At 37.0% G+C, this 27,543-nt stretch overlaps 1 protein-coding gene across 13 annotated transcripts in view; it reads left to right on the top strand.

The window, feature by feature from the left end:
- Positions 1–27,290, top strand: part of NARS2 (asparaginyl-tRNA synthetase 2, mitochondrial) — a 183,700-nt gene extending 156,410 nt beyond the window's left edge. For 12 of the 13 annotated variants that reach the window (XM_055581438.1, XM_055581431.1, XM_055581439.1 and 9 more), the window contains 7 exons: positions 3,933–4,031; positions 4,131–4,168; positions 10,420–10,486; positions 11,925–12,062; positions 21,299–21,396; positions 23,385–23,411; positions 26,694–27,290. In XM_055581438.1, coding sequence (XP_055437413.1) covers positions 3,933–4,031; positions 4,131–4,168; positions 10,420–10,486; positions 11,925–12,062; positions 21,299–21,396; positions 23,385–23,411; positions 26,694–26,838 — 612 coding nt within the window. In that variant the 3' untranslated portion in view covers positions 26,839–27,290. The other variant, XM_055581430.1, reaches the window with a different exon arrangement.
- Positions 27,291–27,543: the final 253 nt, after the last annotated feature.

Here is a 27,543-nt window from a genome sequence, read left to right as displayed (position 1 = left end):
AAAGAAATCCCAGGGCTGATCTCCTTCAGAATGGACTGGTTGGATTTCCTAGCAGAGTCCCTTGGACTCTCAAGAGTCTTCTCCAACACCACAGTTCAAAAGCATCAATTCTTCAGCGCTCAGCTTTCTTCACAGTCCAACTCTCACATCCATACATGACCACAGGAAAAACCATAGCCTTGACTAGATGGACCTTTGTAGGCAAAGTAATGTCTCTGCTTTTCAATATGCTGTCTAGGTTGGTCATAACTTTTCTTCCAAGGAGTAAGCGTCTTTTAATTTCATGGCTGCAGTCACCATCTGCAGTGATTTTGGAGCCCAAAAAAATAAAGTCTGCCGCTGTTTCCACTGTTTCCCCATCTATTTCCCATGAAGTGATGGGACCAGGTGCCATGATCTTTGTTTTCTGAATGTTGAACTTTAAGCCAACTTTTTCACTCTCCACTTTCACTTTCATCAAGAGGCTTTTTAGTTCCTCTTCACTTTCTGCCATAAGGGTGGTGTCATCTGCATATCTGAGGTTATTGAGATTTCTCCCGGCAATCTTGATTCCAGCTTGTGCTTCTTCCAGCCCAGCGTTTCTCATGATGTACTCTGCATATAAGTTAAATAAGCACGGTGACAATATACAGCCTTGACGTACTCCTTGACCAATTTGGAACCAGTCCATTGTTCCGTGTCCAGTTCTAACTGTTCTTCCTGACCTGCATTTCTACTCTTACTCACCCAGTAAATGACCCAATTCCACTTAAAACAGAAATACTACCTTTTCCTCTTAACAGAATGGAGTCACAATTTTATTATCCTAAGTTGGATTTCCTAGTAAATAAACTCTAAAGCAGAGATTTGTGTGTAGATAGTACTGGGGAATGCTCTATAGAGAAATATCTGGAAAGGAAAGGAAGATAGCACTACTGAACAGAAGGAAAAGTTGAAGTGTGATGTGTTTACAGAGGCCTTTGCCAATTCTGTGAGGACGTTGGAAGCTAGAATTGCCCTTCCTGGTTGTCCCATGGGAAAGCAAGTGCCTCCCCCTGTTAGCCAGTCATTGGACACGAGATAACCTGGGACAAGTTATAACTTTGGGTGGGTGAGACAGCACTCTTGGTCTGGACAGTTGCTGAAGAAGGACCCAACTATGAAACATCAGCAGTTAATATTCCCAGCAGATAAAGATCTTGGTCCTGAGCGAGTGTTCTGGCCACACCCCACAGTGTCTAATTACATATACTCCTTTACTGTCTCTCCCTGATTTCTCTAGAGCAGTGTTCCCCAGAGACATTTTTGTTTGTCCCTACCAGGGAGTGGGTGGAGGAATAGGGAAGACTGGTTGCTACTGGCATCTCGTGGGTGAAGGCTAAGGATGCTGTTCAACATCGACAGTGCACAGCCTCTTCGCCCCCAACAAACAATTGTCTGGCCAAAAATGTTAATAGTAACACTGTTGAGTAATGCCTTTCCAGATTTAGGGATTCAGAATATGAGCCTCATGGAGTCAGTAAAATTCCTTAATCACCTTTTAGTTTTAGCTCACCACCCAATTCTTTATTATTCTTTGGCTCAGGCGATGAGAGTATTGTAGAGAATGGAACCACACCTTGTACCTCCTGCTTCTCCACTGCCCCAACATAAAACCAGAGGGAAAGTTCATAAAGACAATAGACATGGTTATGTTAGAATTAATTAAACATTATAATCTTTGCTCTATAATTATGTATTCTGTAACTGATTCTTAATTATTTGCTACTTTACTGAGTGATACTCCGGGCATATACACTGTTGAATAGTTTGATTAATTGAAATATAAACCTTTTCCAAAAGATAAAAAAAAAATATGTTCTTCCCAAAGTAATCTTCTGCTTGTTTTAATTTTCTCTCTTTGATAAATTGAATTCTGTGGAAATTATTACCTTGATGAAGAGCAGTCTCTTAAATATTAAATCAGTATTGTAACAAGGGATATTTTCCTCTTATGAAGTATAAACACTTAAACAGTACTATTGATATTTCAGTGCTATTGAATAATACAGTTTTTAAAACCTCTGAGGATTATGTTAACTCTTCAGTTAAGTTCTTGTTTTCTTTAATATATTCATAAAACATAGTCTGAAAGTCAAGGTTAGAAGAGCCAGTGGTTTTCTTCTTCACATGGAAATATACTGCTCATCAAAGATACTGTTTTACCAGCCTAGTGGCAAAGTCTTTATCTTGCAAATAGGTGTATTTTGTCTCTCAATAGTGTAAGCATACTCTCCAATTTATGTGTTTTTTCCTCCCAAAATACATTGGCTTTTTTCAGTGATTGAGAGATATAACCCTTCATAAATCATTTAGTTACTTAGTTAGTTCTTTATCTCTCTGCTGGATTGAAGGTGATGTAGCCTCAAAGTAGAACATCTTTAGCCTCCTTTTGCTCTTCTTTCATCAAGTTATTCCTTACTTTTCTATAAAATACATGTATAATATAAAATAATATAAAGAGAAGTATAAAATATTTTATGTGTATGTTTAGTTGCTCAGTCGTGTTCGACTCTTTGCAACCCCATGGACTATAGCCAGCCAGACTCCTCTGTTCATGGGGATTCTCCAGGAAAGATTACTGGAATAGGTTGCTATGCCCTCCTCCAGGGGATCTTCCCAACCCAGAGATCAAACCCAGGTCTCCCGCATTGCAGGTGAATTCTTTACCAACTGAGCCACCAGGGAAGCCCAAAATATTTTATATACGTACATAAATCTAACTAGTTGTTGTTTGATAATTAAATTCTTTCCTGTAGCTGATTGATTAAATTACTCAGACACTTATATAGCCGCACTGTATTTGCAGCATTGATAGGGTGTCTGGTGATTCACAGAGGAAAGGGAGACAACTGTCTGGTGGGGCAGCCTGGACTTAATATGTATTTCTTTATGGGGACACATTTGGAAATCACAGTATGATCTCATTGACTTCAAAAGAAGAATTTTAGTTTGGATTAAAAATATTTTAGAAATATTTTCCATTCCGTCACTTTTTTCTTCTAAGAACAAATTTTTCCCCTGAGAGACTTACAGACACCCCTGGTAGAATGAAATCTTATATACTGATTTGTGTCATATTTGATCTGTATTATTTTTACTTTATACTTTAGCAGAGCAAAAATGTATGTATTTGGATGAAGCTAGATCTCATTGCTTCTATAATCTTAAAGTTTAGTTTAATTTATCAACGACTGAATGAAGCACTTTCCAGAATGTTCCACTCTTCACAACAACTGATGCTGGTTGTGTGCTCCTCTGAACTGGGCACTGAGCTAAGTCTTCTGCATGTATTATCTCATTTAATTCTCACAGCAGTCCTGTAAAACAGGTACCATTACTGCTCTGATTCTACAAGCGAGTAGACTGAAATTGAGGCATCAATTTGTTTTAGTTGTTAATTTTACAGCTCACTTCATTACTGCTTTTGAAACTGTTAACAAAAACTTCAGACATTTTCTTTTTCTTTCTTTTTTCCCCTCCTACTCTGAGAAGAAGTTGTGATGTTTCTTTTAATCAGTCTAGAAACTGAATTAGCTTGCTACAGTATATTCAGAAAGTAAGAGGCCTAATGGCTTTCAGTTCAGTTCAGTTCAGTTGCTCAGTCATGTCCGACTCTTTGCGACCCCATGAATCGAGGCATTCCAGGCCTCCCTGTCCATCACCAACTCCCAGAGTTCACTCAGACTCAAGTCCATCGAGTCAGTGATGCCATCCAGCCATCTCATCCTCTGTCGTCCCCTTCTCCTCCTGCCCCCAGTCCCTCCCAGCATCAGAGTCCTTTCCAATGAGTCAACTCTTCGCATGAGGTGGCTTTAGAGTTGCTAAAATCTGGAGAATAGTCCCTGCAGAGCCCTAAACTGGTTTTTTCATGAAACTTAACATGTCAGGCAATTCTGTATCATTTCTCTTAGGTTATGGAGAGCCTCTTCAAGACTACAGCAATGACAGTTCTCTCAAATTGTCCTAAAGATGTTGAACTCTGTCACAAATTCTTAGCTCCTGGCCAAAAGGTAATTAGTTTTGTGCTTAAAGCCCTCTGACTATGTTAATTACATGCAATGACTCTAATTGCATTTACTAAATTTTCTTTTTTCTCTTTTTTTACGAAGGACAGATTAGAACATATGCTAAAAAACAACTTTCTAATGTAAGTAGATATTATACTTTCTCTGAACTTTATTCATAATTTATCATCATATTTATCATAATTTATTATGTATTAAATTTTTTGTTTGTTTATCTGCTTATCATACTCCCTAGACTCAAGGGACACTTGTATTTTAATGATAGTTATAGTTCTTGTGTCTGGTTCATAGTTGATAATCAATGTTGAATGAATAAATAAATGAATAAATCTTAGCAAGATAAATGAACATGGTAATTATTAGCTGTATTACCGCAATTCAGACTAATGCTTTAGTAATCAAAATCTAGCTTGATTAAAAAATATGCTTTTAAGATACATGTAATGTTTGCCTCTCCGTTTTTCTCTATTTCAATCTTCTTTCTTTTTCTTTGCTTTTGCTGCCTAAAATCTGAAAATATATTCTGAACTGTTTTTTAAGCCAATTTTTTAAAACCTAAAAATCCATATTGTAAATACTGCACATACATTATTGCTTCATTTTCACTGTAATCCCATTATATAGCATTTGATATTGGACTGGTTGTTTAGTCAACCAGTCATATTAATCAGATAGGCTATTCTTTTCACAGTTTATTATGAAACACATACTTGATATGGGAAAAACAGCAAATAACTTCTTATATCTAATACAAATAATTTACATAAAACTTAGTATTCAGCATTACCGTATGTAAGTTAGATGACCAGTGTAAGTTTGGTGCATGAAGCCAGGCACCCAAAGCTGGTGCTCTGGACAACCTAGAGGGATAGGATGGGGAAGGGGATTCAGGACTGGGGGGGACACACGTATACCTATGGCTGATTCATGTTGATGTTTGGCAAAAACCATCGCAATATTATAAAGTAATTATCCTCCAATTAAAACAAATTTTTAAAAACTTTGTATTCAGGGTATTTACAGTGTATCAAGGAAGCAAGGTTGATACTCTGAAGAATAAAAGATTGTCTCTCAAAGTAGTTAGTATCATTTTTCTCTTGCCATCTTAAACTTAGCAGGTTTCTGTTCTAAGAAAATAAAGAATCCAGCCTATCCTTGAGGAGGGAAATAAGAAAAACTTGGCACGTTGGACCAAGCTGAGAATCAGGTAGCAACCTAGACCTGCAGACTACAAGTTAAAAGTGATGAATTGTTGACCCTGAACCAATAGGAAGGCAGCAAATGTGGGAATAGCAAATGAGGGAAGAGTCAAGAGCCCTGTGGTAGAGAAGCAAAGGACAGTGAAGTAAAAGTGAAGGCTTTGGAGACTTTTTCTTTACTTAAATGTATACTGAATATTTACTATATGCCAGGCATTGTTCTAGCATCTAAAAACTGCTTTTAAAGCAATGAACAAAGTAGATAAAACTCCATGCCTTCACTGAGCTTACATTCCTGGTGGAGATAATAATAGCCAAGAAACAAGATAAAAATGTGAAACATATCATCTGTGAAAATGAGTAATACTTAGGGGGGAGAAACCAAAAAAGACATAGAAGATATGACATAGGAAGAATGAGGAGATAGAAATGGTAGATAGCATGGTGGGGAGGATCCCACTGAGATGATTTTTGAGTAAAGATCTCGAGAAAGTAAAGTAAGAGAACTAGCTATATGGGTAAGTCTTAAGGAATTAGTTCATGTATTTGTAGAGACTAGGCAAATGCAAAATCTGAAGGCTGGAGACTCAGCGAAGAGCAAGTCAAAGGCAGCCTGCTGGCAGATTCCTTCTTTCTTGGAGGAGGCCATTCTTTGCTCTAGTAAGGCCTTCAAATTAGATGTTATTAGGGAGGGTATCTTCTTTAGTCAGGATCCACTGATTTAAATGTTAACTTCGTCCCAAAAACACCCTCTCAGAAATATCCTGAATAAATGACCAAATATCTGGATACTGCAGCCCAGCCAACTTGACACATAAAGTTAACCATCATAGACCAGGATGGTGACAGTGGAGGGGGAGAGAAATGGTCCTAGTCAGGATAGGTTTTAAAGATAGAGCAAACAGGATTTGCTGAGAGTGAGAGAGAAAGAGAGTGACTTGAAAGCCTTTGACTTACATAGCTATGGAAATGGAGACAGAGGAAGGAGTAGCAGGGGGGTTGTGGAGAGAGGAGGGGTGGTAACAGGCTCATTCCCTTGAGGTGTCACATTATGATTGAGATCCATTCAGATGTCCGTTTGTAGATGTCAGGTAGGCAGTTTGAGTGTCCAGATCTGGAGTGTACAGGAGAGTTCTGGACATAAGTATATTGATAAAATTTTTAATTAAGTAGATAAGGAAAGAAATAAATTGGGCATCTCGAGGAATCTGTGCTGGAAACAGAGAATCAGGCAGATCTTAAGAGAAGTTATCCAGCTCCTATCTAATGAGTAAGATCTTAGATGGAGGAAAAATATCCACCATTTATTGAATATTTACTATGTATCAGACAGTGATAAACTTTACATATACTGAAGTTCATTTTATCTTCACAACAACTCTGAGTAGTTAAGCTTCAGTTTTCTCATCACAAAAGTGATAACTTGAGTAATTTTGTCGAAATGACCAAATGCTGCTTAAGCAGTATGTCAAAAACTCAATAACTTGAAAACCCTCCCACAAAACATCTAAAGACGTTAGTTAAAATATTATGAAATCCTCTGAAATGCATTGTTGGCTTCATTAGCATATAAGAGACGTCCCAGCAGCTAGAAACAAAAGGGGGAACAACCAGAGGGAATATTCTCAGAGTACATGATTCTCAGAGTTCAAAGCACTTTGGAAATAGTTTCTGGGAAGGAGAAGAAATATTATTCCCTGTATATACCAAGGAGCATGGTGGGCTATAATCCATGGGATCACACAGAGTCAGACACAACTAAGCACAAACGCGTGCATAACCAAGAAAAAGTAGAGAGAATTGCTGAAGGCCATCAAGGATATCCAGTGTCAGAACTGTAACTTGAACTTGAAAGTTCTGCCTTAACTTAAGGTATAGGCAGAGTATAGTAGAACATTTAGAATAAGGAGAGCTATTTAGACACAAAGAGTCTTTTTTTTCTTGATATTGTACCTGTAACGTATCAATGGTACAAGATTCTAGTGCTTCCCTTTTTGACTGCTCTTATATTTCTCAGTATAATGAATAGATCATATCAAGTAATTGATGGAACAGAACAGTAGAATATCTAAGCAGAAAAAAGCTTAGGACAGTATAGCCCTGTGTCCTTATTTTATAAGTGTAAATACTTAATTTTTTAACATTTGTATTTTTAGATTTTTTTAAATAAAGATGACAGTTTATAAACTCTTCATTGAGATGAAGTGATTTACATAGCTAGTAAGTGGTAGAGTCAGAGGGAGAACCCAGGGCCCATTATGTTTTGTTTCAATAGAACATATGAAACTGCAAGTGGTTTAGGCGTTATCTCAGGAGTTAAAAGCTTAAACTCTGAAGTCAGCACATCAGGCTTTACTTCTTACTTACATGAGTGATTTTTGGCAAATTACTGAACCTCTCTACGCTTCAATTTCCCTCCTATAAAGTGCTCATTTAAAAAGCATTACTACTATCAACACCAGCACCATTCTAACTTAGAAATTATGTGTTATTTAATACTAGATTTTCTTTTGAATAGAATTTCCATCTTAAAAATTTTTTTGATGTTTGGCAAAACTAATACAGTGTTTCAGGTTTAAAAATAAAATAAAATAATAAATAAAAAAATAAAAAATAGTCAGTGGAAGTTTAAGAGCAAATAAATAAATAAATAAACAGAATGGGAAAAAAAAAACAAAAAACCTATCACTCAAAACATAGCTTCGGGAGGTCTATTTGTACTTAATGACACAGCTCTTTCCAGTTAGTTATTATAAATTTGAACTTTGTTTTTGCTTCAGAGAATAAGTTTGGGTTGGGTAAGTTATTTTTTTAGCTCAAAGGTCTTCAGAAAGCTTGTAGATTTTTGTTTTTAATCATGCAAAATACTGTTGGAGAGGAAATAGAGAAACACCTTCATATACTACTAGTGGGCATAAATCGGTGTAACCCTATAAAAGGGGAATGGATGATATCTTTGGCAGTGTCTTTCAAAATTATAAAAACTCCAAGATGCAAGTACTCTAGAACCCAACAGTTCTGTTTTTCCCATGTTCAAAATTTGTGTGAGCATGTGAACTGAAGTGAAAGTCGCTCAGTCGTGTCCAACTCTTTTGTGACCCCATGGACTATATAGTCCTTGGAATTCTCCGGGCCAGAATACTGGAGTGGGCAGCCTTTCCCTTCTCCAGGGGATCTTTGCAACCCAGGGATTGAACCCAGGTCTCCCAATTGCAGGTTGATTCTTTACCAGCTGAGCTACCAGGAAAGCCCAAGAATACTGGAGTAGGTAGCCTATCCCTTCTCCAGGGCATCTTCCCAACCCAGGAATCAAACCAGGGTCTCCTGCATTGCAAGCGGATTCTTTACCAACTGAGCTGTCCGGGAAGCATAAATTAGATATATGCGGTCATGATTTGCCGTAACAAAAGATTGGAACCAGCTGAAATACCCATTGGTAGGTGACTGGTTTGACTGATTAGGATATATCCACATAGTGGAATGTTATGTAATAGTTCAAAAGGTAAAGTTCTTCATATGGTGAAAGTGAAGTCACTCAGTCGTGTCTGACTCTTTGCAACCCCTTGGACTGTAGCCTACCAGGCTTCTCTGTCCATGGGATTTTCCAGGCAGTAGTACTGAAGTGGATTGCCATTTCCTTCTCCAGGGGATCTTCCCAACCCAGGGATTGCACACGGGTCTCCCGCGTTGTAGACAGACGCTTTACTGTCTGAGCCACCAGGGAAGTTCTTCATATACTAATGTGTAAATCTGCAAGATATATTGAGCAAGAAACGATTTAAAAGAGTGTGTATGATGCACGTGCTGTAGCATTACCCTGCAGCTGCCATCTATAAAAAGGGGAGATTGAGTATTAGTATTTGCTTAGAGATGCATTAAGCCCTCTGGAAGAGTACACAGGAAACCAGTAACAGTGATTGTATATGAGGAGAGGAACTAAGTGGCTATGTGAAAGGGGTGGAATGAAGATGTATACTGTTTTATTCATCTTGATTTTTTTTAACCATATGCATATATCACCTATTCAAACTGTTAAATTTTTAGTTTGGCTTGCTTTAGGCATGGTGATTTCTTACTGAGGTAACCAGTGGTATTTTTCCTGAACAATCTTCCAATACTAGAATATATTATTAATCCCTTACCATGGTCTGAAAGAGTTCATAGGATTTGATCTCTCATTACCTTTCCCATCTAATTTCCTGGCATTCTTCCCCTTATTCAATATGCTGTAGTCACATTGGCTTTTTTTTTTTGTTCCTTGAATAAGCCAAACTGTTCCTCACTGCAGGTTTTGTACTCACTGTTCCCTTTGCCTGGAATACTTTCCCTTAGATATTTATATGGCTTATTTCCTTACTTCATTCAGGATTCTGTTCAAATGTCACCAATTCAGCAAGGCCTTTCTTGACCATCTTATCTAAAATAGTACACCAAACACCCCCTTTTTACCTTGCTTTGTTTATCTTCATAGCACCAGTAGCTCCCTGGAATTATATTATTTTTGTTTATTATCTTTCTATACATACATACACACCCTCTTTTTGTCTTGCTTTGTTTATTTCATAGCACCAGTAGCTCCCTGACATTTTATTATTCTGGTTTATTTATCTTTCTAACACACACACACACACACACACACACACTCTCTCTCTCTCTCTCTCTCTCTCTCTCTCTCTCTCTCTCCCCGCCCCCCGCCCCCCCCATAAAGGCAGGGTCTTTGTATTTATTTACTGGATCTCCAGTGCCTGGAATGATGGCCTAGAACATGGTAAATGCTCAGTATATGTTGGGTGAATGAGTGATAGCTTTCAGGAGAGAGTTTTCCTCTTTCAGTCTCAGTATTTCACACCTTTTCAGGCATTAGCATAACATGCATTCAGAGAAAATCTTTACTTTCTTGAGTGACTAGCTTCTTCGTGTACACTACAAGTGTGATGATTGAGTGGCCATTTCTCTTCACACTGCTCAGACTCTGATAAGATTAAATCAGCCATAATTCCTGATTATCAATAATCATTTTTTATAATCATTCCTGGTAACCCAGCAATCATTTGATACTCATGTGTGATCTGAAAAAACAGTATGAAAATAAGCCTTTTACAGTTTTCAGATGCACTAATTAACAACAACCCATTGTATAGACCTTTTTCTGATTTTACCCTTTTTCTCTCCAGCATTTCTTACACTGAGGCAGTGGAGATCTTAAAGCAGGCATCCCAGAACTTCACCTTCACTCCAGAGGTAGGATATATATATATGAAAATTTCTTTCTCATATTTATCTGATTTCATTAAGAATCCTTTAAAATAACCTTATTTCTCTTATTAGCAATATGCAGTATTTCATTGGGTTTTTTTGATGTTTGCCCAACCTTGTTGACATATATAGACTGAAAAATTGTTTTGAAGTAGAATTATATCATTTGGATTAACAGTGACAAAAGGAGTTATAGAGAAGTTTCTCAAGTTTAAAGATGAAATTCCTTAGAAATATCGTAGAATATAGAATAGAATATCAGTGTAGCAATCAACTAGTTCAGTGTTTCTCAAAGTATTTTCTGAATGATGTTATCAGCTGACAGACAAAAGAGGTTATGTGATCAAATAAGTTTAGGCAACACATTAAACAGGTTTCTTTTTCCTTTGAACTTTATAGAGGCTTCTAATTTGTGACCCACTTTGAAGAACACTTGAGTTTTATGTTTTTGCTTTTTCCCAGAACTCCTTTATTTTATTGGCAAGGATATCGGTCTGGAAAGACAGCATGATCTAGTGACCATGCACATAATATTAGAGGCAAGTCTCCTTATTTCTCTGCCAGTGCTTCTTTCCTGTAATTAAGATACTGCCAGACAAGGGGGACTAATAAGATAATGTTAAGAATATAATACCTTTGTCTTCAAACTACTGCTTATACCAGTTCTATTCCCAGTTAGATGTTCGATGTTAGGTTAGATTTTCTCTTAAGTTATGAGTGTCCTGTGCTTATTATATTTATAATCAATTGATTTCTTTGTATAATTTTTTAATTTAATATTTGTCTTCTACCCTAGAAGCTTCATGAAGTTAGGGGTTTTGTTTTCCTTACCACTATTTCCAATACCTAGATGGTACTTGGGATTTAATAGGCACATTAGTGTTTGCTGAGTAAATAGATGAACAGTGTTATTAAATATTCATCAAAGAGCACCTGATATATTAGTTGACTCTTCTATTAAAAAAAAAAAAATTCACTGGGAGAAGCCAGCTAGCCAAAGATAGACTCAGTATTAGGAATATTATCTCTCATCATTTAATTTCCTGAGACTTAGGAACAGTAACTGTAGAAGCAGCTCTGGCCAATACTAATAAAAATTATGATTCTGAATCAGCTTTTCTGCACTGTGGAAAGCATACTGTGTCTTCCTATTTGTCTGCTAAATGCTGCTCCCTCAGATGGGGCACAGAAAAGCACAGTGTTTATCTACTAGTTCCAGCTTTCATCTTTCCAGGCTTTTGAATGTTCTGTTCACACATCTCTCTCTAGTTTCTCTATCTGTGTAACCTCAGCAGACGGTTCCACACATCCCTGATCCTCAGGGAAAAGAAGCCCTTGGCACTGATACAGGCTATTTTTAGGTCCCGCATTGTATATTTCAGCTCTGTCTTCTCCTTTGGTAATTTCTTTTTTCTCATTACAGTGGGGTGCTGATCTACACACTGAACATGAAAAATACCTGGTGAAGCACTGTGGCGACATACCAGTCTTTGTCATTAATTATCCATTAGCACTCAAGCCGTTCTACATGAGGGATAATGAAGATGGCCCTCAACACACAGTAAGTAAACACGCTAAATAAATTGGGGTTAGTCATCTCAGAGTCTGAGGTTTTCCCCTTGATTTAATTTAATTTATCCTTTGGCGTATTTTCTTAAATTATATCATTCACTCTTTATCTCTCTTAAAATGATAACGTTCCTCACAGGCACCTCTAAAAATGTGTTTCCAAAGAAGATCCCAGTGTTCTGTAAGCACACTCCCTCATTTCTGTCATAGGGTGTCCTTCTCAGTTAAGCAGATGCAAATGTAGGTGCATTTTGTTTTGTATTTTTAAATTACTGAGAGCCCTAGAGCAGTGTATAGCAATATGCCCAGTCTCCTATCAAATTAAATACTGATTAGGAGACCACATGCGGTAGGGGGAGATGATGGTAGTGGCATTATCAGACAAAAGAAGAGCTGGCTTAGCGTAGCAGGCAGCTTAGAGTACTTTGACTATCAAGTAGAAGTGAGGGGAGGGCTGTGCAGGGGTTGAAGAGGGCTGGGCACATTATCCTCTTGGTTGGCCCTCTTCTGACTGGCTCTTTTCTCTGCCTATCTTGTCTCTGTCTGTCTGTCCCCTTTAGCTCTTCTTGTCCTCTGTTCTTTTTCCCTCAACTACAGTTGGCTTTTATATTTCTGGTATTTTCCTTTTTGTCTCTTCTCTCCTTCACAAAATTGGCAGTAACATAAAATAAGAATATTTTTTACTCTTTAAATATGTATTGAATAGTTATTTAATATCATTAATTATAAAAATCTATGAGACAAATATGTTTATCTCAGAAAAGGTCCCAAATGTAAACTATGCTGTCTTGTACTTTTCACTTGTTTTTAGATAAATACCAGTAGGAAAATGTAGATCAGGACCCCCTAATAAATAAAATTACCTCATCTTAGGTATACAAGGTTATCTGTTTGAATGTCTTTCCTGTCTTCCCTCATATTACAGCATTCCTAAAACAGTAGGAGCCACCAGTTAGTATGAAGCAAATACTATCATGTCATCTCTTAAGTCATAAATCACAAAACAGCCTTGCCAAGAAACTCGTTGTTTTTCCAGTTTTACATATAGAAAAGTGGGTGCAAAAAGACCAATTGCATTTCTTAAGGCTCCATGAATAGAAAGTGATAGAGTTCTTATTCAAACCTGATTCCCTCTGGCTCTGAAGTCTGTGTTTTCCACTTTATTATACTACCTCAGAAGTCACAAATATAAAATTACACGTTAGCCACTGATTTTATACATCCCTACCTTTGACCAGCATTATCCAAATGCAGTAAGCAACATAGTTGATTTATGACACTTATTTTCCCTTCTCCCTACCAAGCCTCTGGTATAATCAGTTATGAGAAATGAATAGGCCCACAGGTTGGCAGCAGAAAAAGGGAGAGTGACTAGGGAGTGGATTATCCTGTTGCAGGTTGTCTGTTCGGTGTTGAGCTTACATCAAAAAACAGGAATATGTCTGTATCTCTCGCTTTTTTTTTTTATCACTCCACCCTATCCCACTTCCACCTCTATCCCCCAGCACACACACACACTGTATATTCCTCTCATAATTTCCCTCAGTAGAGCACTTTTCAGTCATTAAATTTTGCACTTAAAAATACTCTGCTTAAGGTTTTCCTGCTCTGTGATGACTTCCCTAGCTAACCCAGTCACCCTGAGCCCGCCTTTTCTGGATTTCTATGGCATTTAAAAGATCAGTAAAACTAATTAGTGGCATTATGTCTGTTTTTTGTAGTCTCTATATAAATTTTCCTTTCTCAAATTAAAGTCTTCTTCAGGAAGGTGACTATTTCATAACCACCATGGTATATACCACTCATTCCTCCACCCTCTAATGTGATTTATATTCAAACCACTATCATTCCCTCTAATTGTACCACTGAAACTCTGGGAGCAGTAATAATTGTCATGTTATTAAGCTCAACAGACTCTTTAAAAAGTCTTTTACTTTACCTCTCAGCATTATTCAACACTATTTAGGACTTTCTTCTTCTTAAAACTTCTTCCCCTTTGCTTCTGTGACAGATTCTCCTAGTTTTCTCCCTTTCTTAGTGGATTATTCTTTCTCAGTCTCCTTTTCAGGTTCATCCTCTTCCACTAGATGCTGGAATTCCTCATGCCTCCATCCTTTTTTCCCCAGGTCTTTTCTCTCCCCAGATGATTATTTCATCTTTACCCACAACTCACTGTGTATTTTCACATGACTCAGAAATTCATGTCTTGAATCCAGGCTTCTCCTGTGAGCTCTGGACTTGTCTTACCACCATTTACACATGGTAAAACCATCTCAAACTTAACATACCCCAAACTGAACCTGTGATTTCACTTCTTCTCCCTTTCTCCCACAAAATTTGATTTTCTTTGAAACTTCAGGGTTCATCTAATTGTGCAAGCCAGAGTCCTGAGTCATCTTTGAAATGTTCTCCTCTCTCACTTCACATATTGAAACTGTTACTAAGTTCTGTCATTTCTATACTCCTAAATAAATCTCTAATCCATCTACTTCTCTTTATTTCCACTTTTATGTTTCTGGATTAACATCATCATATCTTGCCAGGACTACTTCAGTAGTCTTAACTACTGAAGTTAAGTAGTCTTAACTTCTAACCAGTCTTCTGCCTGCATCCGTTCTTTCCTCCTCTGAGTCCATTCTCCCCATTTCAGCTTGAACTTTTAGAAAATGTAAATCTGGTCACATTCTCTCTCTTCTAAAAACCGTTCAGTGGCCTCCCACTGCTCTTACACCAAAAGTCAAGATTCTTTATTTGGCCTACAAGCCTCAGGGTAGTCTGGCTGCTCCTATCTCATGTCTTCTGGTAGGTAGGCAGGATTTTCCCTCATCACAGGATCTTTGTACATAGTCTTCCCTAAATTAAGAACAACCTCCTTCACCTAAGTAATTTTGCTTATTCTTAGATCTCTTCTCAGTAATTGTTTCCACAGAGAAACCTTCCTTGATCCTCTCTTCTGAGTCAGAGATTCACTAAACGACAGTGTACCAGTTTTTTCAAACCTGGGGTTACTAACTTGATCCATCCTATTTCTTAACATGGTTGTATTGTTACATTTATTTGTATAACTGTTTATTTAGTGACACTTTTCTCTATGCCAAAGGACTTGAGGGCCTTCTTTTTTTTCACTTATGAGTGTGTCCTCTTGCCTAGCATAATGCCTGGGACATAGCAGGCACTGATATCTATTTGGTGATGGACTTCCCAGGTGGCTCAGTGGTAAAGAATCCGCCTGCCAGTGCAAACAAGAGACACTGGTTTGATCCCCGGGTTGGGAAGATCCCCAGGAGTAGGAAATGGCAACCTGCTCCAGTATTCTTGCCTGGAAAATCCCATGGACAGAGGAGCCTGGCAGGCTACAGTCCATGGGGTCGCAAGGAGTTGGACAGGACTCAGCGCATGCATGCACACATGCGCATGCGCACACACACACACACACACACACACAAGTGGCTGGAAGATGGATGAATCGAACCCAGCACACACACATACACGCACACACACACAAGTGGTTGGAAGATGGATGAATCGAGCCCAGCACAGTCTGGGGCAAACAGTGAGTGAGTTGATTTGCTAAGGAAGTTCCTGGGAAGCTAAAGAGCAGCTTTTACTCTAAATTTTTTTTGAATGTTGGCTCCATGGAATAAGAATGTCCGGAGGCTTTAGAATCAGGCACCCTTGGGTTCAGGTCTCAGGTCTTTGTGTTATAAACTATGTGATCTTAGGTAAGCCATTTAATTTCTTTGAGTTTTATTTTTCCATTTATAAAAATTAGATGATAATATTTTCCAGAATTATGAGGATTGAATTAATTCATAGTTAATAATATATGCAAAATGCATATAGCACAGTGTTTGGGATGGTAGGTAGTCAATAAGTGTGAAGTCCTCTTTCTTTCTAAATTTTGATGAAGTCTTTATTGTGTTAAAGCACAGTATTGTTAAAATGTGTATATGTGGGGTGGGGGGGCGGGGCAGGGGGTTCCATTAAATGCCATTACATAAGATTCCTTGAAAGGCAATTCTCTCGTAGACTGCAGTCACAGTTACCTTTAGAAGTACCGGGGGGCCTTCATTATGACACTCTCTCTAATGTGATCTCACAGCCTGAAACCTGAAAGTATTATAATAAACATTCATGTACTTTTGTAATTTATGCAGTGCTATAGCTTCTCAGAGCTAATTATTAAAATATAACTTACTTAATCTACTGATATATACAACATTGATTTATTAGCAACCTAGATTTCTTTTCAGCTCACGTAAACAAAGTGTCTGCTTCCATCCCTACTTTATTTTTTTCAATGGTGAGTGAACAAGCTTTGGGTCAACTAACTGAATTCTGTGTTTCTTTTAGTAGGGATGCAGTAACAGATAATGAGCAGGGTTGCAAGAGCTTCTGCAAAGGGTGCAATGCAATCTAAAAATATTGAAACAAGTGTGTCTCACAGTTGCCTTCTCTGGGAAGTCAAGAGAGGGGGGTAGGAAAATGTTTAACCTATGCTTATAACATTTGTCCAGAGGTAATGCATAGTAATACAGTATATTTTTACAGTTATAGTTTCTTTTTCTTTCTTTCTTCCCCTCACCCTCTCCAAAAAATAATAATTTTAATAGTGGTATGCCCAATTGTTATAGTGAAAAGTACACTGGACTAAGAAGTTACTAGTGCTTTGTTTGAAAGCCAGCTGTCTTACTAGTTATTTGTCTGGACTAGTTATTTGTATGGCCTTAGGCGTGTCTTTCCATTCTCTGAGCCTGAGCTTCTCCCGCCATAAAAATTAGAGAATTGTACTGGATGACCTACAGTGTACTAACCAGCTCTAAAATTTTCTGATTTCAGATAGCCTAAGTTTTTGCTCATTTGAACATATAAGAATAACTTATAAATGACCAAACATATTTGATCATTTGAAAGGGACAGATTGTGGGTCTAAATGAAATGAATCTAAGCAAACATGCAAAATATCACATACCATGAATTTGAGTCCTAAGCAATTCCTCCAAAGGCTGGTGGCAAATATTCAGCTAGGGTATTGGTTTCACAGAAAATAATGTCCATTCATTCCTTTCAGCCATGTGTGATTAGGACAAATGACTGCCCAGAAGTCCCTGATAAGATGCCAGGATCACCCAGTAGTATTCTAATTTTAAAAATTGTATCAGTGTTACTTAGTAAATCATAAAATTTTAAACATTGGATATGTACACTCAATAGACTACATATTGTGAAGTCAACTTGGAAGGAAGAATACTCAACCAAGGGGTGGTGGTGGTAGTTCATTCGCTAAGTGGTTTGTGACTCTTGGCGACTCCATGGACTGCCTGACACCAGACTTCCCTATCCTTCTCTATCTCCTTGAGTTTGCTCAAACTCATGTCCATTGAGTCAGTGATGCCATCCAACCATCTCATCCTCTGTCATCCCCCTCTCCTCCTGCTCCCAATCTTTCCCAGCATCAGGGTCTTTTCCAGTGAGTCAGCTCTTCACATCAGGTGGCCAAAGTATTGGAGCTTCATCATCAGTCCTTCTAGTGAATATCCAGGATTGATTTTCTTTAGGATTGACTGGTTTGATCTCCTTGCTGTCCAAGGGACTCTCAAGAGTCTTCTCCAGTACCACAATTCGAAAGCATCAGTTCTTTGGCACTTACCCTTCTTTATGATCCATCTCTCACATTTGACATGACTACTAGAAAAATCATAACTTTGACTATACGGACCTTTGTTGGCAAAGTGATGTCTCTGTATCTAGATTTGTCATAGCTTTCCTTCCAAGGAGGGCTCCCCTGGTAGCTCAGCTGGTAAAGAATCCTCCTGCAATGCAGGAGACCCTGGTTGATTCCTGGGTCAGGAAGGTCCCCTGGAGAAGGGAATGGCTACCCACTCCAGTATTCTGGCCTGGAGAATTCCATGGACTGTATAGTCCATGGGGTCTCAAGGAGCAAGTATCTTTTAATTGCATGGCTACAATTGCCATATGCAATGATTTTGGAGTACAAGAAAATAAAGTTTGTCACTGTTTCCATTGTTTCCCCATCTGTTTGCCATGAAGTGATGGGACTGGATGCCATGATCTTAGTTTTTTTTGAATGTTGAGTTTTAAGCCAGGTTTTTCACTCTCCTCTTTTGCCTTCATCAAGAGGTGCTTTAGTTCCTCTTCACTTTCTGCCATTAGAGTGGTATCATCTGCATATCTGAGTTTGTTGATATTTCTCCCAGCAGTCTTGATTTCAGCTTGTGATTCATCCAGCCTGGCATTTTGCATGATGTACTCTGCTTAAAAGTTAAATACACATGGTGACAGTATATAGCCTTGACATATTCCTTTCTCAATTTGAAACCAGTCCATTGTTCCGTGTCTGGTTCTAACTGCTGCTTCTTGGCCTGCATATAGGTTTCTCAGGAGGCAGGTAAGGTGGTCTGGTGTTCCCATCTCTTAAAGAATTTTCCACAGTTTTTTGTGATCCACACAGTCAAAGGCTTTAGCATAGTCAACGAAGCAGAAGTAGATGTTTTTCTGAAATTCTCTTGCTTTTTCTAAATCTAGCTTGTACATCTGCAAGTTATCAGTTCGTGTCCGATTGAAGCCTGCTGCTGCTAAGTCGCTTCAGTCGTGTCCGACTCTGTGCGACCCCATAGATAGCAGCCCACCAGGCTCCCCCGTCCCTGGGATTCTCCAGGCAAGAACTCTGGAGTGGGTTGCCATTTCCTTCTCCAATGCATGAAAGTGAAAAATGAAAGTGAAGTCACTCAGTTGTGTCTGACTCCTAGCGACCCCATGGACTACAGCCTACCAGGCTCCTCCATCCATGGGATTTTCCAGGCAAGAGTACTGGAGTGGGGTGCCATTGCCTTCTCCAGATTGAAGCCTGGCTTGAAGGATTTTGAGCATGTGAATGAGCTCAATTGTATGCAATTGTTTGAACATTCTTTGGGATTGGAATGAAAACTGACCTTTTCCAGTCCTGTGGCCATTGATAAATTTTCCAAATTTGCTGGCATATTGAGTGTAGCACTTTAAAAGCATTATCTTTTAGGACTTAAATACCAAGGATATCTAATGAATTTCCCTTGCTGGGGCTTGTGAATCAAACTGCATCAAAATAACTTGAGCCTCAAATCCAGCAATAGTGATGAAGGGAATTTCCAGTTTTGCCCATACCTGGGGAATTTATGTCAAAGTAAAAAGTGCATTTTAGCACATCCAAAATTCTCCCAGACTAGCCATTTTACTATCCAAAGGGGATTTTCATTCCTTGCTACCTGCAGCCCATCTGCATCTTCGCACTGTCACTTCTGGAAGGCTTTCTTTTCCAGCTGCACCTCAGTGTTTTTAGGGGCCAGATACTGTCTGAGTCAGCAGTTAGAGCCAAGCTCGTAGAGGCTTAAACCACAAATACATTTCCTATGGTTTGTAGAACAGTCTTCTTCCTTTAATACTAGTACATGATAATGTAAAATGTAGTCAACCAGCAGTTGTAGTGTGAAAAAGACCTGTTTGTACACTTACTCCTCACCAGCTTATTGAGTAGCAGGAGACTGTAAAATTAGAAACCATTAGTATATTTCTGTCCCGTCTCAATTTAATTTGGCTGAGGGATGAAAATCACATCTCATATTTTCTCTTTAATGATATTAATGAGGATTATATAGCATTTGGCACACATTCTTAAATTATTACAGTCTTTATTAAACTAGTTATTTATAAAGTATACCTCAGTCAAAAATTCTGAAATCAAAACAGCGGAATGGCTTAATATTAAAGTAAGGCAAATTTAAGAAAAGAGTTTATAATATAATGTACATTTAAAGATTAGATTTTTATGTATTATTAAATGTGTTCTATGGATTCCTAATTTTTATTTGTAAATTAAATCTTTCTGAGTTTTGTGCATTCTTATTACTGGCCTTACAAATGTCTACCTGGCACCTCTTTGTCCTCCCCGCCCCAACTTGCAAAAAAGAATTGCCAAGTCACAAAATAATATAGATAGCAAATAAACGTTCTCAAAAATGTAAATATTACTAGTAAGTGAAGAAATACAAGTTAAAACATCAAGCCACCATTTTACCCTATTATAATTTTTTTGTTGTTCTATTACAACAGTATAACACCTTTCTTGTAGAAAATAAGAAAATAGGAATAAAAGAAAAGAAATCATAGCAACACAGTTTACACCTCATTATGTATTATAGATGTCAGTCTTTTTTCTTCCATGTCTAAAATTTATCTGATGGTCTTCTCTTGATGTACACTTGAATTTTTTGTTATTATAAGCAATACTGTAGTAAATATTCTGTGTGTTGAATTTTTTTTCCTTTTTTGCATCTCTGATTATTTTGTTAGAACTATTTCCTAGAACTCCTATTGCTGAGTCAAAGCAAATTGCACTTTTAAAGCTTTTGATTATCTTTTGCCCAATTGCTGACCAGAAAGGTTGTATCAGAGGTATGAGAGTATTAGTTTATGCATTCTCTAATCCATATTTGTTTATATTGTTTATCTGCACCATTTTGATAATACCAAAGTGGTATCTCTCTGTTTTAATTTGATTAACAATCAGAGTATATTTTGCATGTACTAACATACTTCAAATTAAAGAAAAACATCATTGCCACATTGTTTATGAAAGACACACACACACACTGAATATTCAACAGAAAGCTGTTAAATAAACTCTGATACTTCTAAACAGTAAACTGTGCAGCTATTAAAACATTAAGTATGTGAAGTATTTTTACTAACAGGAAAAATATTTATTGTATTTTGTTGGCTAAGATAATGAGAATGGTAAATTTTATATGTAATTTGATCTCTGTTATACTCTTTAAGCATACAAGGAAAAAACCTGAAAGAAAATACGCTAACATATAATTGCCTCTGCATGATGATAGGTGTTTTAAAATATTTTTATAATTATTAATACTTTCCACATTTTTTATGACTAACATTTGTACCACATTTGTGCAGAAAACATATTTTTTTAAGTATACCACATAAATGGTGCCAGAGGGGGAACTGTCCACCTGCATTTTATATTCTAAACATAATTAAACATTTAGTATTAAAACAGGGGACATGAACAGCTAACATAAATAAGATTCTGTTTAACTGTAAGCAGTTAAACAGCCAGTCATCAAAATGTTGTATGTTCCACTTGCTTCAGAAGCTGACATTGTTGGGATGGTCTGAAAACAGAATGGTGTTCGTGAGTTTTTTCCTTTTCAGGTTGCTGCTGTTGATCTTCTGGTTCCTGGAGTTGGAGAACTGTTTGGAGGAAGCCTCAGAGAGGAACGGTACCATTTCTTAGAACAGCGATTGGCCAGGTACTGATCAGAACTAGAAAAAATGAAACTTAAAAAATGGGAATGGGACACTCAGAGGCAGTAATGGCAGACTAATAGAGTAGTACGTAGGTCTTAGTACCTGACAGATCTGAATCTCAGATTCTGTGTGAACTGAAGCAAGTTGTTACTTAACCTCTCTGAGCTTCTTTTTCTGAAAGCCTAGAGCTGTTACATGACACAAAGATTTTTTTTTTTTGCCTACTATTTGTATATCTCTCTCCCTATAGAAATAGCTTTTTTAAGTTAGTGATAGAAAAAGGAAAGACAACTAAAGCCCCTTAAAGTTTGTTCTTCCCTTTTCTCTGTGTTTTGGGGGAAAAGGAATTGTTGGGTTTTTGTGTGTGTGTGATTTTAAACTAAATCGTGAAGACAGGCTCTGAACCAGGGAAAGGATAAAGATGGAGGAAGAAAGAAACTAAAATTATCTGCTAAGGTAGCATTTAGAATAAGCAGTTTTCCCTTCCTCAGGTTTTCTACTATGTAAGTATCTTGATTTAAGTATTTGAATAACTTTTACTTACTGTTTGAGACCTGGGAAATGTATCCATAAACACACAGAAAATGTTTTGGAGATGAGAAGTAGGGGAATCATGTTTCTAATTGAACTACCACTCCTGTATATGCATGGTCTGCCAAAAAACCACAATGACTTCCTAAACTAACCAAGGTTATAAACCTCTGTTTTCCATGGTTTTCACTTTTACTGTGCCAGACTTTTGGGGAAAAAAAGACTTTCCCATGTTGAAGGCATAATCTTTCTCTCCAGATAATGCTAGGTTTCATAGTAATCTGGAAAAGTCTTGATTGTTTGACGTGTTTCTTAAATTAGCCATTTGTAAGGCCTTCTCTTCCTAATGGAGAAGTGCTTAAAAAGTTGTTGCTTTTCCAAGATCCCAACTTATAAATCTGTGGAGTAATTTGGTTTTGTAATCCCAGTCATCCGAACTGCTCTGTTTGGGTTAGCATCCAGAAGAAAGGGAATAAATATGTTCTGGGAGGACTCTTTTTATCAGCTAGACTACTAACTCCTTAGTATTTTATATAGTGTTAGGAAGTTCTGGGAAAATTGTGGAATTGAAGTGACAGTAAAACTCCTTAGATGGAAAGAATTTGAAGATTCTCTGGGTTTTTTTTTTTTAAAGCACAATAAAAATCGCACATGGCAAGAAATCTCATCTGTTGAAAGATTAATTGGTCTGTTTTCTGTACTTGCTTCCTTCCTTCAGGAAACCTTTCCTCATAACATTAAATGTTTACCTAATATCTGATAATATCCAAATTTATCTTTCCTAATTAAGTGGATATATGTGTTTCCCTATCGCCGGGATCTGTCTTTGACTTCTATTCGTGTTTTTCATATTTTTGCATATTTGAATTTTTCATAATCCTGATCACTTTGAGATACACCATGGTCCCAAATACTTTTAAGGACTGAAATTAATTTTAATGAGTACTAAGAACTTTAAATTTTATTAACATTTCTCAAATTGGCAAAAAAACAATTTGCAACCATATTATGAAGTAGCCTCAGAATCTGTATTATTATTTTACTATTATGGAAAGAAAATTGTGTCTGTACATCCCTTTCTGGGTGTGCCTTTAGACAACCTTACGAAGTAGTAATAGTGGTTTTCTTATATCACAGGACAATAAGTTTATCTCAGATGAACCCCCTCTCTTGAGCTCTGGACCTTGCTTTCTTTCCATAGCATTTGTTATTTGATAATATTGGACTTCTTAATATTCTTAATATTGGTTTTCTTAATATTGGTTTTCTTACCTTTCTTACCACCTAATAAAGGTGCAGGTCCTCAACTGTATTATATATTATTATTTAAGAGCACAAGTTTGGGGATTTACTTCTTTATAAAGAGCACTTTGCACATAACCCAAAATAAATGTCTGGTGGTTAGTATATTGATCTTATTGTCATTCTCTGAAAGAATTTTCTTATTTTCATTTTACAGATTAGGACTGACAGAAGCCTACCAATGGTAAGAATATGACCCCTGATGACTCTTGTTCTGGCTCTGGGTCTGAATGTTACATAGTTTTCACTTATATTTCCAGGGTGCTGTAGAAGAGGGTTAAAACAATGAACAGGTCCTGAGATTAGTTATTCCCTTTGAATCTTTGAAAAGTAGTAATAATAATGTCTGCCATTTGTTTATTACCAATTGTGTGCCACATAACAATGTTAACATTTTGATGGATATTGTTTTGTGTAATCATCACAATACCCCCTGAGTTAGGTGCCATTCTTACTCCCTTTTTATTATCCATCCAGGCCTGGGACCTGGAGATGTTAACTGTCTTAATCAAGAGCACACAGAAGCATAGAACTGGGACTTGATTCTTAACCATTATGCTTCATTTTCTCTATGTGTGAAATTAGGGGCTTGAGCTAAGTGATCCCTGGGGTCTCCACCAACTGTAGAAATCTAAGCTGCTTAGGGAAGATCATCTTTCTGCATTCCTAAGTTGTTCTGGTGTTCCTTCTGCAGATCCCTTCTTCAAGTACTTTTCATTATATACAACTTATTTATTTATTTATTCATATTTCTGTAATAAGACTCTTTCAGGATCTTGTATAATAGTATCAACCATATTATTAACTCTTCTGCTGTCCTCAGCAGAGGGAAAGATCAAATTACACACTTGCCTTTTGGTAATGGAACTAGATTTCAGAGATGCAAAAAGCCTGAAATTGGGTTCAAGTAATGGCCCTGGATTGCTTTATTTATCAGTAATGAACTTTGGCATATTTAATCTTTCTGAGCCTTGGTTTTCTTGGTTATAAAATGGAATGCTAATATCTACTTCATAGGATTTTTGTGAGGATGAAATGAAGCAATATAAGTTAAGTATCTACACAGAGTAGAAGTTTAGTTTAATTTCTTTCCGCCTTTCCTCCTTTAGTGCTGAGTTTTGCTCTTAGGTTGATGAACCTGATTGTCACACTTACGCGTTTTACTTCAATTTATTTTCTGTCTATAAGATGTTATTCATAGTATATAAAAACTAGATATATATATATATATATATAACTAGATATATCTTAATCATTGGTTTAGACTTGTTCTGGTCTTTATTAATCATTTCAATACTACTCTTTTCCCAACTAAAGTTTTCAAATTCTTAACATCTCCAAATGTAAGTATTTATTATTTTAAGAGACAACAGGCCCAAATGAGGTCACTTGTGCTAAGCTCACATCCCCAAACTGAGACTTAATACCTGATTTAATTATAACTTCAACGTCTCCCAGAAGTGGAATCTTGAACCAGAGAGTCTAGAATTACCTGGTCAACACTAGTGAGGTTGTCTGCCTGATGGACACCTGTCATCTCCTAAAGGAAGATGACCTTGCCTAAAACCACTCACTCTTTGCTACTAACTTCCTTATCCTGCCCCCTTCTGCCTAAAATCATTTTGTAGAGCTCTTTTCTGTTGCTAGGTGGGTCCTGCCTGATTGATGAATCATAGAATAAAGATTTTTTTAATTTTACTCATTGAATTTTATTTTTTAACAGTTGGAATCTGCTTCCTTTTATATGGTAATCATGGTATCTTAAAGGTAAAAATGACCTTAAAAATCTTCAAGTCTGTGATCTCTGCTAGTGTTCTACCACACTGAATGTGTAGCTACTCCAGGTGTCTAAGAATTTTTTCACTTCTCGTTTCTACATGCCCCATGCAAATGAAGTCTGTAACTAGTTCCACAATTTTTACCATCTCTTCTATAGAACCAATATAGCAACAATCAAACAAATACAGGTTCTTTTGAAAACTTATTTTTAGAAGTAAATCTTTCCATCTATCAAAGCAAAGGTAAGAAAAATACTACAGGCAGAATGCTTCTTCTGAATTCAGTTTCCAGATATTTATGCCAGTGTTCTGACATCTGTGTATGAGAAATTTAAAGCCAGCTAAAGCTGGGTACTGGACTTTTAGCAGCCAGCTCAAATCCTGCAGGTGTTTGTGGCAGGTGGTATGATATGCCTTTCATCTCATTTTCTCACTAAATCAAAGTATGTTCTGCCTCCATGCCTTATAAAGTTAATTCAGCTATCAAACATTTCAGTTACTCAAGACTGAGTTCCTTCCATTATTCCTGATCATGCTTACTAATCTCAGGTTTTATCCTAGATAACGTCTTTCTTATTGATGTCTCACTTGGTTGTAACTCACCTAGTTGTAGTTTGTCTTTTATTTTAGAAAGAGAAGTACTTAATTAGCTAAAATACCAATACATGTAGTCATTAATAGTGGGGGAATAGGTTATAGTCTTTATTCTTAAAGAGCCAAATGACTACCAGCTGTGGTGTTTAAGTTTTATGCTGTATGTTTGTATATTTTACAAATCATTCAAGAAACTATAAATTTATTTTAATCTGTATTATATAATTCAGGAATTCCCACCATCAAGTGACATAATAAAAAGAGTTATAGAGTCTTCTTCTTTCTCTTCCTTTCATAAAATAACTGTATCCTGGACTGGTATATTGGAATCTGAGTTTGAATCCTGAGTGTACCGTTTTCTAGCATGTAGTCTTAATGTGGGAGTAGAACACACATGGATGGACTTCACAGGCTGTGTAGCCTTTCAGAAAAATGACTGTGGACATTTTCCACCAGGCTTAATGCAGAGGAGTTGAAGTTTTTCCTCACTGCAGCCCTCAAGAGTATATTATTATACCTTCAAACAATAACTCTCCATGTAGTAAGCATCTGTTTCTGGGTAGTCACTGGAGATAAAGGTTGAATAAGATGCAGTTCCTGCCCTTGATGTAGCTTACAGACTAGTAGGAAGGGAATCTCTTTTTGTAATACATCAGGCAAACTGTTTCACCTTCCTCTATATATTGAACAGTATGATTTTGATAAGGAAAAAAAGAACATTATCATTGATATACTAGGAAGCAGAAGAGAAGTGTATTTAAAGAAAAATAATACAGTTCTTAGGAATTTTTCTGTAGCCTAATGAGACAAGTTTTCTGTATATAAGTATCCAATAAACAAAAACTTAGGATCATGTGACCAAAGCCCATGAATGCATGGCAGGATTTGCTGCTGTTTCATCTCCATAATCTTGGACAGATCACTCTAACTCCTCTGTGTCCTTCATCTGTCTGTAAGGTGGAAAGACTGGTGTGCCACAGTGATGTGACGAGCACAAATGACTGCAAGATACTTTTGAAACATAAAATTCTATCATAACGTCTGATCTTAAATGAAGCATTTATAGGTAATGATACTCTGTTTTTCAAAATCAGGTACCTGGACCTCCGTCGATTTGGATCTGTGCCACATGGAGGTTTTGGGATGGGATTTGAACGCTATTTGCAGTGCATCTTAGGAATTGACAATATCAAGGATGTTATCCCTTTCCCAAGATTTACTCATTCGTGTCTTTTGTAGCTGGAAGACTGACTAAGGAAAACCACCCTGTGCCAGAGGTATTGAACATAAATATGCATATAGAAAAACAAAATTGCAAACGTTTAGGTATGTAATTGTCATGCCAGAAGATGCCTGAAAAATACATGTGATCATGGTTTTCTTAGAAAGTTGAAGGCATTTCTTGGAAACATGAACTCTCAATAGGTATGTATAGCAAATAAAATCTCAAAGCTATTGTGTCAAATAAGAAAAAAGAGAAGAAATTGAACTAGATGGTCTCAAAGGTCCCTTCAAACTCTAGGATGGGATGACGTGTATTTTCCTTTGTATTAATCGTAGACCACTGCTCTCTATGACCTTTGACAAGAAACTACTGGCTGAAAATAAAATGCTGCTGGACCTTTTCTCCCTTGCCATTTAACCTGTGATAAATTCCCATCTTATTCTCAGTGCTTTACTAAAGAAGAAAATATTCCTTTTTTGAATCTTGAGTTAAGAAAGTTGCTATTGTGAATTGAAATATTTTTCATCAGACTGTGTGAAAAAAAATCACATTTAGTAACTGTTGATCCTTAAGTATAAAAGCTAATGAGATGTATTAATTGTTCAAACTAATCACTGTCATGTTACAGTTTGTTCATATTAGATGTTTGTAATGTTTCTGATAATCAATAAAAGATATTCTTGATACCTATGAAAGGAAAAAAACAGGTTTTTAAATTC

The sequence above is a fragment of the Bubalus kerabau genome, chromosome 5, assembly GCF_029407905.1.
Source record: "Bubalus kerabau isolate K-KA32 ecotype Philippines breed swamp buffalo chromosome 5, PCC_UOA_SB_1v2, whole genome shotgun sequence".
NCBI lineage: Eukaryota > Metazoa > Chordata > Mammalia > Artiodactyla > Bovidae > Bubalus > Bubalus kerabau.
Note: the sequence above shows the minus strand (reverse complement) of the source record. Positions and strands in the feature narration are given on the sequence as shown.